General features: G+C 48.9%; 2 protein-coding genes across 4 annotated transcripts in view; one reads left to right on the top strand and one right to left on the bottom strand.

Moving 5' to 3' along the window:
• The window catches only part of LOC106748259, a 94152-nt gene that overhangs the window by 10226 nt on the left and 68946 nt on the right, over window positions 1-14980 (bottom strand). The gene's annotated exons all lie outside the window — the stretch shown is intronic.
• LOC106748257 (ras-related protein Rab-37-like) overlaps window positions 1-14980 on the top strand; it is a 163803-nt gene that overhangs the window by 82804 nt on the left and 66019 nt on the right. For 2 of the 3 annotated variants that reach the window (XM_014626606.1, XM_014626604.1), the window contains 2 exons: window positions 8233-8349; window positions 12316-12591. In XM_014626606.1, the coding sequence (XP_014482092.1) occupies window positions 8287-8349; window positions 12316-12591 (339 nt within the window). In that variant the 5' untranslated portion in view covers window positions 8233-8286. Of the gene's footprint in view, window positions 1-1492; window positions 1993-8232; window positions 8350-12315; window positions 12592-14980 lie in introns of those variants that run through there. The other variant, XM_014626605.1, reaches the window with a different exon arrangement.

Below are 14980 nucleotides of genomic sequence, written 5' to 3'. Positions count from 1 at the left end.
TCGGCTATTATCGAGGTCAACGCCGTTCGTCATCTCTTTTTCTTTCTCCCTCTCTCTCTCTCTCTCGAAAGAGAAAGAGAAATCGAAAACATAAAATCTCCAATGTACTTGCGACTCCTAATAATTTGCGCTGTTAAGTTATGGATTGTTACGTTTTACCCGTATTTAGATACGTTCTGGATATTTCGTAGGCGTGAAATTGAGTTTCTTGAGGAGGAAATTTTCAGGAAACTCGAAGATTCCTACCGGGGGAGGCTTCTTGTGCAAATGATAAAATGGAGCTTCACGATAGTCCTGGTAACTTTCGGAAACTACGGAATATACGTTATCCTTCCCAGCAGTGATACATAATTCATGGTGAACCGGCATGGACTTTAAGATGAAATGCCGCGCGCAGAATCTATAAGGTTAAACCTATACCGAGAGAAGCCGTAACGTGGAAGTGTTATCTCACCCTGGGCAATTTAGAATACTTATAAATCCACCAAAAAAGAATTTATTATCGCGGATATATCGTTCCGTTTCACTTATCGCGCTCTTCGCTTTATCCACGCCGGTGGAAACAGATAGTTCGATCTACACGAAGGAAAAGAGAAATGGAAATTCTCAAGGAGAAGGTACAATTTGCTGTTACATATGAAAGATAAAAGATCTCGATCGAGAAAACGCTGTATCACGATGAAACTGCTATCAGATGATTTCGTTTTTTACTGCTCTTTTTAATCCCGATTTCATCATATTGCGAGAATCGATCTTGGATTGATTTCGTCTATTTACGCAGGTAACAATTATGCGCAGGCATTACGCAGTAAAGACACTTCGTACTTGTGTTAAAATCAGACCTTATTAAAATTGTTATGTTAAATTTTCAACATGTTTATGTTATCGCAACATTTTGCGTTGTGTCGCAAGATATTCGATGTAGTAAGCGTCAAAATAACACATTTAATATTTCCGTGTCGATTGACGTATTAATTTTGTCTCAATTTTTTATACAATATTTGTGTTACTTTTCAACGTGTTCACCTTGCGTTAAATTAACACAAAAATTCGTTTGGGACATGTGTTAAATTTTCCACGAGATCTTTACCGTGTACAATTCTCAGTTTTTCTTCCTCTCGTCGGAACGCGAATCTTATTTCTATTCGAATACAGATAGAGCGCGGAGAACGGGCGAAATACAGAGAGAAAGAGAGAGAGAGAGAGAGAGGGAGAGAACAATGTCCCAGATTCAATGTTTCCATCGTTGGTCTTTAATCAACACCCGGCCGTCTCTCCCGTAATCCCGTAAACGGCGATGCGAAGATTCGCCGTCACGCGCAGAGAGTCGTCATCCTTTTTGAATCCCCGCACCCACCGAACGTACTACGCGTCCGACCACGTGCGCGCACGCGTCCTTGGTGACGCAACACGTACCGGGATGACGTAACGACGGAGAAGACGTGGACGATATCGAGTCGAGGTTAGCAGCTAGCACCACGTCGACGACGAGCACGACGACGACGACGTCGGTGCGCTTGCGTGCGCCCTCGTTTCTCCTCTCGCACGCGTCCGTCCGTCCTCCCGTTCGTCCGCACGCCCGTCTTTCACGCTCTCTGCACCCCGGAGGAATACACCTCTCTGCTCGCAGAAACTGGCCTCGCGTGCGTACGTTCCGCGCCGACCGGGCGAACACATCGTTCCACCTTGTTCCACGGTTAGCTTCCATTGTGCTGCCCGGCCGTCAGCTGTGCGACGACCGTGACTGCAACTGTGTCGGTGGTCGCTCGGTCGGTCGGGTGGACCTGTGTGTGTGTCACGTGACGGCGTCCTGACGACTCGTCCCGTCTCGAAGGGAGGAGGCTCAGCCCCTGGCCCTACTCAGAGGTAGACGAAGAGAGATAGAGCGGACCGACGACGCGCGTTTTATCGCGTACTGATAACAACGTGCGCCGCTGTTCGACTATCACGCTGGGGGTGAGATTCACCCCGGAGAAGGGACATCGAGACGCGGTGAGAATCGATAGGTCGACGTAGCGCTCGCTTTGTGCACTCGGTTCGTTCGTTCGTTCATTTTCGTACGTACTTTCGTTCGTTCGTTCGTGGGAAAAGTGGGTCGACCTACCGCACGGTGGTGGAAGGTGAGTGTCTCCGTCGTTACGTCACTGCGCGTTATCGGCCGCGGAGCCTCTTATCGGAGAAGCGACGGCGCCGCGAGGTACGTCGCGAGCGACTCCTCGGTGAGGAAACTCTCGTCCCGTAGGTGTGCCGATGTCCGATTCCTGATTGGCAGGTGTGCGCGCGTGTTGCTCTTGCGGCGTTAATAAACGCTAGTAGGGGCAGGCCGGAGAGGTAGGAGACACATCAGTCGGGATAATTGCGGAGCGAGTAAAGTGTCGTGCGACTGGAAGAAGTGTTTAGAACGTCGTACTTGGGAATGATACAACTGGCAGCGGCCGCTCTTTTAATCCACCGCGTACGCCTTCTTCCAACGGACACCGTTTAACGCGCCTCTCACGATTTTGCCGATCTTCGATAAGTTGACCCACTTTCCAACTACGGACTCATTATCGCGCGATTATTCGACCTTTCACGCCAAACGCACTCACGTCGAACGGAAGAAAGTACGTTTCCGCGTGATCGATTTAACACGGTGTGTAGAGAAAGAAACGGTGAATGGCGGAGTAGCGCGATAGTATCTGCGCGGGAGCGATTTCCCGGCGGACAGAAATATCCGACGGTGGCGCGTTGACTCATGCGAGATTTAATCACCGTTTGTGTCTTACTCTCTCTCTCTCTCTCTCTAAAGCTCTGACATACGCGCGCTCGCGTAACACTGGAGAATAGAAGAACGTTATAATGCAGCCTCGCGACCTTGGCGTCTCGACTGTCGGCGGGACAGCGCGCGGGGGCAGACATAACCATACGGAATGGCATTTAATCGATATCGAAGCGCGCTTTCAAAGTCACCGCGCTTATATGCCGGCGGTACACGGAATGTTTCCCTACAGACACAACGGCGGAAGCAACGGTGACGGCCGAGAGTTTAAATCGACAGTGGGGAGCGACTCACCACGGCGCGGCGGCGCGACGTTTCATCACGCGTTGCATCAATCGGATATATCTTTCAGTCAAAGCGACGCCTTCCAGCCCGATCTCTTCGCGTCGTTCTGAATCGCCGAAAAATAGGGCAGAAGGGTGCGACGAACCGCGAGGATATAAGTCACACACGCGATCATAGTCACTTTCGACTAGGCGCATGCGCGGCGGAAAGTGTAACAAGTTGTTGGGCATTCATAACTCCGGTCTCCGCAGCGTCTGACCTAGATTTCCAGCCGGCTGCGGCGGAAACGTCGGTCCGCTTTAAAGGAAGGGGAAAAGTAAGAATGATTAACGGCAAATGAGCCATTCGGCGGCGTCCTCGGCGCGGCCTTTAAAGCGCAACCGAACGTAGAAAAGCGATCTTCCTGTAACCTTCGCTCACGGTCACACCGCGCTGGCCACGATTACTTCCTTGCCGCGCCACTGACCGCGGTCTTAAACCGTTCGGGAAATTTCTCCGCTCGCCGAACTTGGATCCTCCCGGTTCACGCTGGAGGGAGGGATTCGGCGACTGCTGCTAAATATGTGGGGTTAATGGCGCGAACGTCCGGTAACTATTTAAGGAAGTAATTGGATTCGATCAAGTAAATACGTAGTTCCATAAATCAAGATTTTGTTGCTCCGACCATACGTTTAGGCCATCGAACCGAAATTTGGGAATTAATTAATTAACAAATCTTGATGAAACGATTTACTAAACATGCTATCCATTCATCGTTTGATTCTATAAGCTTGGGCGAAACGAATTTCTACAAGTAAGACGCTTAAAAGACGTCTTATATTTTGAAATAGCTTTCAGACGTTTTTGAAAGGTCTTTTAGAAATTTGCTCCGCCTGGGGGGAGCAAATACGTTATACGTTATACGTTCTAGTGAAGGCTGTTATTTGAAGAAATACGGGGATTCCGTAGGGTCGGTTGTTTGCGTCCGAGTGTAATCCGATTTGTGGATTATTCGTGCTCCGACGTATTTTACTGATAATTACTGACGAAGATGAGAGAAGCATTGTATTGAAAGGGACTTTTCAGCGGTGAGAAGCAAGTGATCGCACATAAATTACATATATATATCGCAAATCAATAATATAATAAATTACAGTCGTGCGATAATTTCTCTCTCGCTCTTCGTGAAGCGGTACGCTTCGGAATATTCATGTTTCCCCGATTACCCGTGCGGTCCTCCGTCCATCGTTGCGTCGTATAATCGAGGAAGAGGTACGCGATAAATGCAAAAGTTCCCGGGATTAGGAGAAATTACGATACGACCAGGCATATTTGATTGGTCGCACGTGTAGCGGCTTCGATCGCTTTACCGGCGTGCGGCGCGATCGACGCGAGCAACACCGTCGACGTTAGCAGACGGCTGGTGCGCAATTTCGCCGCACGACAATTTCGCAGCACGTGTAAACATAATGAAGGCATGCCACGGTCTCGTAAAACACGAGCGGCCGAGGGTACGTAGGCGACGTAGGTGGGGAATATACGCGATGCTACGTGGCTAAATATAGAAGAGCGCCTTTATGGCGCGCGCGCGGTCGTCGTGCCACGAGTACCCAAACGATCGACGGATCCTGATGGCCTTTATTCGATCGAACTCGCTCTCATTAAGGCCAGCGGGGCGAGTCGTGGAATCAAATATCGCCATGAATTCGTAGCGCGCTACGGGATCGCCGCTGCGACTTTGCGAACGGCCGAACCGTTTCTATTTGCATACCGCGATATCGTCATTTTTGCCGACGAAGGCGCACCGATCGGAGAGCAATCCGAGATCGGATCGAGAACATTTTTTTAATGTCGGAGAAATGTCGAGGTGGTTATACGCGCGCCACATGACCGTTTAGACAGGTTCGACTTGTTAAGATCTTATTAAATAATACGTTTTATTGAGGCGACTGGTACGTAAATTCATTTTCTTATAGGAATCTTTTCAACCTTTAACAGCATATTAATCGAAACACAATCCACACACACACACACACACAGAATTTGAAGAATATCGGCCATACCGGAGCTGAAGTAATTGAAGTCAAAATTAGCATTATTTACACGTGTCACGTTTTTAATTCCGGCGACCAAATTACTCTTGCGATTTTAATGAAAAGCGATAAAAGAGGTTTGCAGGAATATTATGAAAAATTATGAGGTCGTTTTGATCATCCAGTTTTTCAGGAATTGATATGTCAAATACACGATTTCTGATAACGATTGAAATATTATATGCCATTGTTTATCTGTCAAGATTTGACACACAAATATTGTACGTGCTATATTTCCTTTTATACTTGTTGGTTAGTTGTGTTCTTAAAGATAGAGTAATTAAATATGTTAAACATCTCTAATTAGTACGTAAAGATGCGAGAAGTACAGAAAATACGGAAAAATCCGACGTCAAGATCATTTCTTTAATAGCGTACGTTTATGCGTACGTCTATCGTAATACGTATGGTATATTTACAAACATATGCCTAATACGGGCAGTTTTAGCCGAAAACACTATACGTCGAAGCACGAAGAACGATTATTTTTTATACGAGTTTCTAAACATCACAAGTAAGTTTGATCGATATTTTCTTACTGTAGAGTGTCAAAGCTGTATATCATAAATCATGTTTATGAAACATTTTGATTTTTCAAGTTTCTTCATGTTATATTAACCCTTTGCACTCGAGGGTTCCGGAGCGGAGCCATTTCAAATTTGTCTTCAAACTTAAAACAAACTATTAACAACTGTTAACAAATTAACAAAATAAAAAAAACAACATACAACAATGACTTTTCTTTTAATGCGCATATCATTTACTTATATGTGAATATGATCTTTCCACTGAAATTGCTTCGAGTTGCTGGTAATATGAATGAAGAAAAACTTCGAGTGCAAAGGGTTAATCATTATCTTCCTAACAATATTTTCATGGATCACGTACCTTGAATAGTCTCTCTTTTAGAAAGCGGGGAAGATAACAAAATTGCAGTTCGTGGCTACACACACACACACACATTCGCTAGATTTTAATTAAATCATCGAGGATCCCGAATCTTTTGTCTGTTTTTCATTTGGTCGCTTTATCTCTCTGGTTAAATGACGAAAATGAGCAACGATTTAACGAAATACACGTTGCGCAGAGGCCCTTACAAATCGCCGATAGCCATTTCGTAGATCAAATTAATGGCGTCCTTTGTTCGCTCACCGTGCTGATCCTAGTAACATTTCCGACCACGAGCGCGTCTCGCTCGACTGGCCGTAGAACTCGAAGAAGAAACCGAGAGACCGAGGAAGCGCACCGAGTACCGAGTTCAAGGACAAAGAGTTTCCCCTGAAAATCAACGGGGCACCGTTCCAGAAGAAGAGAGCCGCTCCTTTTCGCTCCGATCTTACATTTGTCAATCCGATACAGTCGTCTGATCTTGTCAGAGCGCTTCGGGAGGGATTACCACCCCCTTAATTCACGCGGGAATTTATCGACTGGGAATCGACGAGGAACTTCCACGCATACCACTCGAGGAGGTGTTCGAAAAAGGAGCGAGAAGATCGATCTAACAAATGACGAGCCGCTATCGGCCCCGAGACGTATAATTTGCGAATTACAATTACACGCGCGTAATTACGGCCGTGAAAGAGAAAGAGAGAGGGAGACGCGCGTGCACACGTACGGTTGGACCGACGGCTCGAGAAAAAATACCCTTTGTCTCCCTTTTTCGGCCGGTCGGTCGGCCGGTTGGTCGGCAGGTCCCAGTCGAAAGATCGGCCGGTGAGATAAGCGAGTCGCTTGCTTTCCGATCGGATGCAACGGATGATCGGTCGGCAAGAAGTGCGTGAGAGGTAACGTGGGCGGGTGGAACTTATTGCGGTGGGTGGGCCACGCCGAGAGAGCGTGTGACAGAGATGAACGACGCGCCGGTCGCGCTCTGATCGTGCACGTGACAGAGAGGAGAGCCACGTGTGTGAGGGAGAGAGTGAGAGGGAACGCGCCTGTAGTCGTGAGCGCGAGCGAGACGGACGGCGAAACGGAGCGTGGAGATGCTGCGGTTTGGAGAAAGGGAGAGAGAGAGAGGGGGGAGAGAGATTTAACCAGAGCGAGAGCACACGAACGGTGATTCTGCGTCGAGTATGACGAACGATACTTGAATGCGCGACGAGGATGTGCGTCTGAGAAAGATGGAGCGGAACGTTTCATGTGCGGTTGCCGTGCGTGTGGAGAGACGATACCACACTATCATACGTCGAAGATGGATTGGTCGGAGAGAAGGACGGCGAGAGAACGCGCGTGACGAGCTAGAACGGGACGGGGGAATTAGTGGAGGAGAAACCATGGAGCGCGTTAGGCTGTAAAACTTGCTGCTGAGGGGAAACGATGAAGAGAGAAAAAGAGCGGAAAGCTGCGCTCTCTTAACTGGGAGACGGTTGATGGAACGCTGAGAGAGAAAGAAGGAAAGAGAATAAGAGAGGGAAGGAGAGATGATCTCTCGAATGCTCGCCTGCGGTATCATGAGAAGGTGTGCGTATGTATGTGTGTGTGTGTGTGTTGTTTGCGTGTGACTCTAAGCCGGGGAGGGTTAAAATTGAATGGACGGAGCCACGCATCGCATTCAAGCGGGGAAGATGAGAGAGCCGGCTTGGCAGTTCCAGAGTACATCTTGATTTTCCTCAACGGGAGCGAAGCGAGGAGGTAGCGGAATCCGTTACGCCACGTGGGTCAGAATGAGAGAGAGAGAGAAAATTTTGATTTTGGACGTGTGGCGTGAACTCCCCTTGCCGATTCATCATGCGAACTTATGCTCGAGCTGATGAAATCGGCCGACTGGAAATGCGATAACGGCCTCCGCGTTGCGTAAATTTCGCCGGGGACGAAAGTTTCAGGTCGTTACGAAGGGGATGAAATTTGCCTCTGAAATCTATTTATGTCGTTACGTACACGTACAGCTTCCAAAATACCCCCCTGCTTTTATTCCGTGATATTACAGAATTGTGTAAATGTATCGTATACGCGAAAAAAAATTTTTTTTTTTTTCGTTGAAAAACCAACGGAGAACGGGCTTCTACGTGTTACACGGCAAACACGTCGGAGAATCTCTTATAATACTCCGTTTATTTTTTACTCGCATTAATTAAATAGACCGTGCTGATGGGCGGCGTCCTTTTTGTGTGTTCGCAGTTACCCAATGCACGGCGATTGCCGAGGGGCGATATCCGCATTTAGAAGGGCAAAATGAGAGGCGGTGCCGGTGATGCTCCGTCGATGGTCACGGTTCCCGCCTCGACGTCTCTTAATGTAAGTACATCGTATCCCCCCCCCCCCCNCCCCCCCCTCCCCAAAGTACGCGGTAATTAACGCTGCTTCGCAGCGTGAGATAAAAAATCACGAGATTCCAATACGAGGCCGAAACCCATAGGAAATTTCTCGATATCTAATTGGCGTCCAGTCCGACTTTCGAAAGTAATTGAAGAAAGTCTACGTGGATTCTAGTCAGAGATGTAATTGTTTCAAATACAATTGCAACACACGATTCTAAGTGAGGGATGTAAACAAAATTCTGCGTCCGTGTATCATCGGGAACGACTGCGACAATGTGATTTGAGATCCGCGTGGAAAAATCGGTCGGGCCGCGCTCGAGATGTCGCAGCACTGCGCGAGCTTTCGCGAGCCAATTATCGCCGTCGACTTGATCGCCGGTATATAGGTGAGCGTCGTTAACGAGCACGGAGAACCGGTGCGGCGGGTATCTCGAGAGTCGGTAGCCGCGTGCGGATCACGGCGTCACTCGCCATCGATCGTGTTCGATTAAGCATCTGGGCTCGATCGATAGCGCACGAAGCCCCTCCGAAGCTGCAATTTTCACTTGCTTCTTTTTTTTTTCATTCATCGAGTGTGAGTCTCTCCCCCTCTCTCTCTCTCTCTCTCTTTCGACGCTAATAAATCATCGCCGATTTCGGAAGGGGCATTAAGAGAGAACGTCTTTTTTAGTTAGCCGGATAGCTCGCATGGATTCGTTTTGACGTCGATAATTGAACTGGAACGGTTATTGTTGCACGACGGACTCGGTGTGTGTGTGTGTGTGTGTTGCGCACGTGCGCACTTTCGGAGAGCTGACCTGCGGCCGCCGACGTTAATGTTTCAGGTGATTCCGCGCAATCGAGATCGGCGTTGCACGCGAAGCGCTGCCACGCGACGCGTCACCCTGCCCGATAGCCCCGGGGGTGGGATTAATGCGGGGCGGTCTATGGGGGGTAAAGCGGAATGGAGGGAGCGCGCGGGGGGACATCGCTCGTATTCATTACCATGGCAGCTCCGTCACTTTCTGACGCTGTTGCGCGTTTACATAGCCGGCGGCGTAAATCAATTCGAGGCCGCGAGCCGCGATCGACCTTGCTACGTGTCGCGAAAGTGGCCGGAGGAGAACATTGGCGCGCGCGGGCCGGAGTATAACGTCGTCACGGGAAGAAGAAAAAGAGGAACGGCGCGAAACGCGGCTCTCCGAGATTTCTCTCGAGACGTGTTGAATTCGTAATGCTGATAATTGACAAGGGAACGCGCCGTCCGACGACGATAATCTATTTCTACGTCGTCGTTTGCGCGCGCTATCAGTCAGGATCATTAAGGCGCGCGAAAAAGATGAAGTGGTCAGCCGTGGCTGAAGTAAGTTTTGTAGAGCGTATCCGCTAAAATATTCAGCGGGGAGCCGGCTAGTCGAGAAAAAAGAGAGAGACGAACCGAGAGCGAGCGAGAGAGAGAGGCGGAGAGAGAGAGATTATATCGGACTCGTTCGGTGCCTCTTCGCGAGGAACAGTGCCATAAATCATGCATGCCAGTCGCCTTCCGCAATGCAAATTTATCGATTCCACGTGAGCCTTTCAATTTCAAGAAGCAACGTCGACGTCACGACGACATGGCGGGATTCGCGGACGGTCACCGCGAGTTCTTGCAATGACACGGATACGATAACAATACGTTAAAATTCAGCCGCTGACGCTTTTGACAGGACGATAGGGTAAATTCGAGACGAGTTATATCACCGCGGACATCATGACTTTCGGAATTTTCCGACCTATTTTGCTGATCGCACACATCGTCGCGTTACTTTCCGTTGATCTCCCCGGGCTCACGATGAGATGCAATAAGGAATAAAGAATTGATGTACGAAAGAAAGTCAGTTGGCATGAATCGGTAGTTATCACGATAATGATAAAAATATCAACGATGAGTAAAGATTCGTCTGATAGTATGCGCGTGTGGTGATCCAGTTTCAAAATGTCCCCGTATCTTATTCTCTGTCCCTTCCATTGTGTTTCAAACTACAGCTTATCTCGAACATTTTATTCCCGATCGCTTGTGTCTTCGTGCTTGAGCGTTTAAAATGTTGTTGTCGTTATATTATTTTACTTTCACCACCGTATCATTATTATTCTTACGTTATAAATATTTACGTTTTATACTGATTTCCTCACCGTATTCGTACCTCGTGTGTTACACGTGTTATTATACAAGAAGCTCGGCGTTTGTTACATTTGAAGCGCGTCGCAGAGGGAATACTTGTCAGCTCACACGCGGCTCGCCGTGCGTGAACATTTGCATCGCGATGCAGACGTAGAAATACAAGCCGCCTCGCGAGCAACAAAGTGGACGAAAGCGAGCAAGCGCTAGAACGGTAGCTGCCGGCTTCCCGTTTCGAAGCGGCGACGAGAGGAGGGCGCGCTTTAGCGAACGACTGAAATTGTGAACCGGGACTCACCTCGCCGTTACGCGAGTTAACATCGTCCGCAGCGCGTTCGCGACTCCATAAAGGTCCGGTGCACGGCCTGCGAACGTTTACGATCGCGCGCGCGCGCGCGAGACCACGTCGAGCGGATCTAAGCGCGCGCTTCGTGGGGCCCCGGTCGCCATCCCGGGGACTTACTAATTGGCCTTAAGTGCTACAAGGCCGCGGCGGAGCGCGCGCTCTTCGGAGATGGAGACGTCGGTCCGATCGAAGGACAGTTACTTCAGCCTTCGCTGAACCGGCAATGGCAGAATCCTCCTCTCCGTCGAACTGGTTTCACTCGGCTGGTAAAGCTTTGATAATGCGACAAGCGACGCTCGTTTCACGGTTAATCGTGTTCAGGACGAATGCGAGAAGGACTTCTCCCTTCGTTTTCAGCGCGCGGCCTCTCGAGGACGATCGTCGAAGGGCGTCTCCGAGCGTCTTGCGGTAACATACGCTGATAAATGAGCTTGACCGGACCTACTTGGCAACCTGGACAACGCGACTCGGTGGAAGGATTTCTGGATTTATAGAAGAATTCCCTCGGTAGAAATTTCACACGTTTCTCGAGAACCGGACTAGTTAACTTTCAGTTTAACTTCGTCTAGTAACTGAAGAGCAAAATTAATTGGGATTTTCAACAAGCTCATTTTTCAACGTACGCGCGGCGAACTGGATTTCAGCGAATCCTTTTAGCATTCGACGAAAAGTAGCAGCGCGCGCTCGGTCTCGCGATTGTCTGCCTAGGCGGACGTTGCGGCCGACGATTGATAATCTAAAGAGGTTGCGCGATTTCTTCACTTCCTCGCATTCTCGGAATCGATCGACGGTCGTAGTCGAGGAAGTTCGTAAAGTCTTCGCTTGATCCAGCCTTATCCGGCCTTATTTGTTGAGTTTTCTTTGAACTGAGCTTTATATTTTTTTCACTGACGAGATGCATTGAGTAATCTTTGAAGAGTATATGTGCTTCTCTTAGAACTACCGTCGATGCGTTCATTAATATCTCGCCTCACGATTGGCAAACACCACCGCAGTGGATGCGACAATTTGAGAGCTCTTTAACTCCGACGGTAAAATGTTAGGCCTACGGAGGCCTACACGCGTTTTCTTTCGTTCACTCCCTCTTCCACGTTTCGTGCAAGATACCACACCTTACTCCTATTCTTATATTACTCCGAAAAAAATTGGGTCCGTGTCATCGCCGTTATTATGAGCTTGATCCGATTGAGATGACTGATTTTCTGACGGCAATCCTTTGTGAGACATCAGGTTTATTTCACAGGGGATTTATTTCTGTGAAATGAATCTTATATTCCGCGGATAAATTTTTAAATACTCTCTCTCTCTCAACGCGGTAGAAATAGCTTTTCTCATTTCGATCGAAGAACAAAATCTTTCGGTTGCAGCGACCAAACAGTTCGTCGAGCGTGTATTAACCAAATCATTTGATTGGGTCTGCTTATAAATCCGATTACACGATAACTAACTTAATGTTTCAGTGTGTGACAGCCGAAGACAACATAAGCGACGACGTGTTCGAGATGGAGGACGACCACTCCTCCGTTACGTATGCCCTTTCCGGTGGCCTTACTCCTGCGAGCGGGGAGCGACGTCCCGACAAGGCACCCTCGCCTACCGGCTACCGGGATTACAAGCCGCCTGCCGAGGTGCTCAGTAACAATTACAGCACGACTTTCAGAACAACGAGAGACTTCGACAACGTGAGAAGCGCCTTGAAGAGGGACCATGAGAAAGAGGATAATTTCACGCACAAGGTGGGTCTTTGCCGAGTTCCTCTCGAAAGTTCTCGAAAGAAACGACGGTCTCCCTCTCGTTATTTCGCGGCCGATTGATTTCGCCCGCAGACGCACAATCGAAAACGAAAAACGTCCTCCGTTTTTGAGATATTTCAGCTTCTCTTTAAGTACCTGTCGGGCCATGTGAGCCGATATCGAGCGCGACGGGGCCGGAATTCGAGGCGAATTGACCGCAGGCTGCGCGCGTGCCCGTCGAGTAAATCGGGTAGATCACCGCGTTTCCGAGATGCAACCAGGCTGACCTTGCATCCTTCGTGCCAAGGACAAGGCGGCCCTCCTCTCCTCGACGGTGCCGGCCGCGCTGGAATAATGATCGGGAATGCCAGAGGTCCGTGGTAGCCGTGTAGTACGGCCCCCAAGACGATTCCCCGACCTTCATTTCGCGTCTTCGGTCTCTTCTTCGCTCGGCTTCGCTTCTCTCCCTCTACTTCTTCTCCTCGTCCTATCCAGCTCCGTCTTCTCTCTCTCTCTCCTTCTCTCACGACAGTGTGCGAGCTGGCCGAGCGGCTCGCCACGAGCTCTCTTCCAGCTCGTCATAAGATTCCTCTGTCTTCGCCGGCTCGCGCTCCCTTCGTCGTCTTCATTCGTAAGCGAAAGGCGCGACTCGCGGACGGATTCATGCGCGTAAATTAGACGGCACACCCGCGGCGCCGAGCTCGAGCAGCCTACCTCTCGACCGGTTCCCGACTGAAATAACGACGGAATAACGAGGAAATCTCCCGATTTTCTCCCATTCTCCCCCGAGGGTAAAAATACCAAGGAGGATATCTCGAAACTTCCTTCCGGCCCCTCGCAGCGGTCGTGTGCGAGTCACATTCGGCATCGTCTCGGGAAGTAATCGGGACGCGTACGCTCGATTCCCGATCCTGGGCGATAACGCCGCGGCGCAGACGAGCGAGCGCTTAATATAAGACGCGATCGCGCGGCCCGATGCACTTTTCCGCGTGACGTTTGATTTTATATTCGACCCGGCGCGCTATAAAGTAGAAGCCCCAGAAGCCATCAGACACTTTTCTTTTTTTCTTCGTTGTTGCTGCCGCAATTAAGGAGAGGGTTCTCTCTCTCTCGTAACTACTCAACGCGCCACGGATCGCGGAAGGAGGAGGAGGAGGAGGGGAACCGGCGGGCTTGAATAAGCTACTACACAGGGGGACCAAGTAAAACCGGTAGGGGGTCTACCGTCCCGAGCCGGTTCTTGCCTTGCACTTTCTTCGGCCGTCCGGGCACCTCGTCAGTACTCACTTCGTACCGCCTATAAGGGATAATTGAAGACCCCGGCTGCAGCAGCCAGCTGAATTTTTGCAAATTCTCCGCGGGAGAAGAGGGGAAGATAAATAGCGAATTAAGCGCAGAAAACCGCGTAGAACCCCCTCTGTCCCCCTCCTCTTCCTGGCGTGTGTGTGTGTGTGTGTTTTATCTCGTCCGGCTGCTTTTTCGTATCGCCTCATTTCCATTTCTGCTCCTTTTTGCAGTTGACGTTTTAAGTCGGTCAAAACGAGCGAACTTTCCCGTGCCATTTTCCGAGTGCATTATTGAACGATTTATTCGTAGATCAGAGCTCGGGAGGCTATGATTTCTCAATAATTAGGCCGAGAGCATCTCTTTTCAGGATCTTTATTGAGAGTTTTTATAATTACTTTGAAGTTTTCAAAACCCTATTATAACAATTTCTTAATTTCCTAATGTTTATATATATATATATATATATATATATATAATAATAATAATAAATTCTACAAAGTCTGGAAGATATTTATAGAAAGGTATTAATTAATGTGATTATTAATTGCGGATTAAGAGGGTTATTATCGCACGTCCAGCGATGGCTCTCACGGCTAAATCTTTCTCTCTCTCTTACCGGTTCTTTCCATCAAAACCGACAAAAAGTTTTCGGTCGGCAGAAACCTGCCACGCGGATGTGCGAGCGTAAAAATTCGAAAGAGCTTGAAAGAGTGTGAACAAACACGGCCATGAATACAGAACGACCGAGTTTCAAACCGAGGTCTTCTTCAGTGTTAACGAGACTAAACGGACAAATTTCATTCTTCCGCGGCAAATTAAAAAAAAACAACTCCCAACACACCCTCAATTATACTTCGCACAGGACCTTAAAACGCGCTCTAGCAAATCCGGGGGGAAAAAGGGACTCCGTCAAAATTTCGCGTTTTTTTTCATCTCGTACATACGCACGTGCGATGCCGCGCGCGCAATTTCTGTTTTGAAAGGAACCGAACGACGAGGGGGGTTTGTTTTCCGGGAATTGTCGAAATTGAGTTTTAGCGAAGCGGATCGCGATCGAGGCGCCCGTATTTTTTCACACGGCATGCAGACGAGCGGGAGGGGGGGG

This window comes from Dinoponera quadriceps, unplaced genomic scaffold, assembly GCF_001313825.1.
Source record: "Dinoponera quadriceps isolate SergipeBrazil2010 unplaced genomic scaffold, ASM131382v1 scaffold2600, whole genome shotgun sequence".
NCBI classification, from domain to species: Eukaryota; Metazoa; Arthropoda; class Insecta; order Hymenoptera; family Formicidae; genus Dinoponera; species Dinoponera quadriceps.
This window is presented reverse-complemented; position numbering and strand designations above follow the sequence as displayed.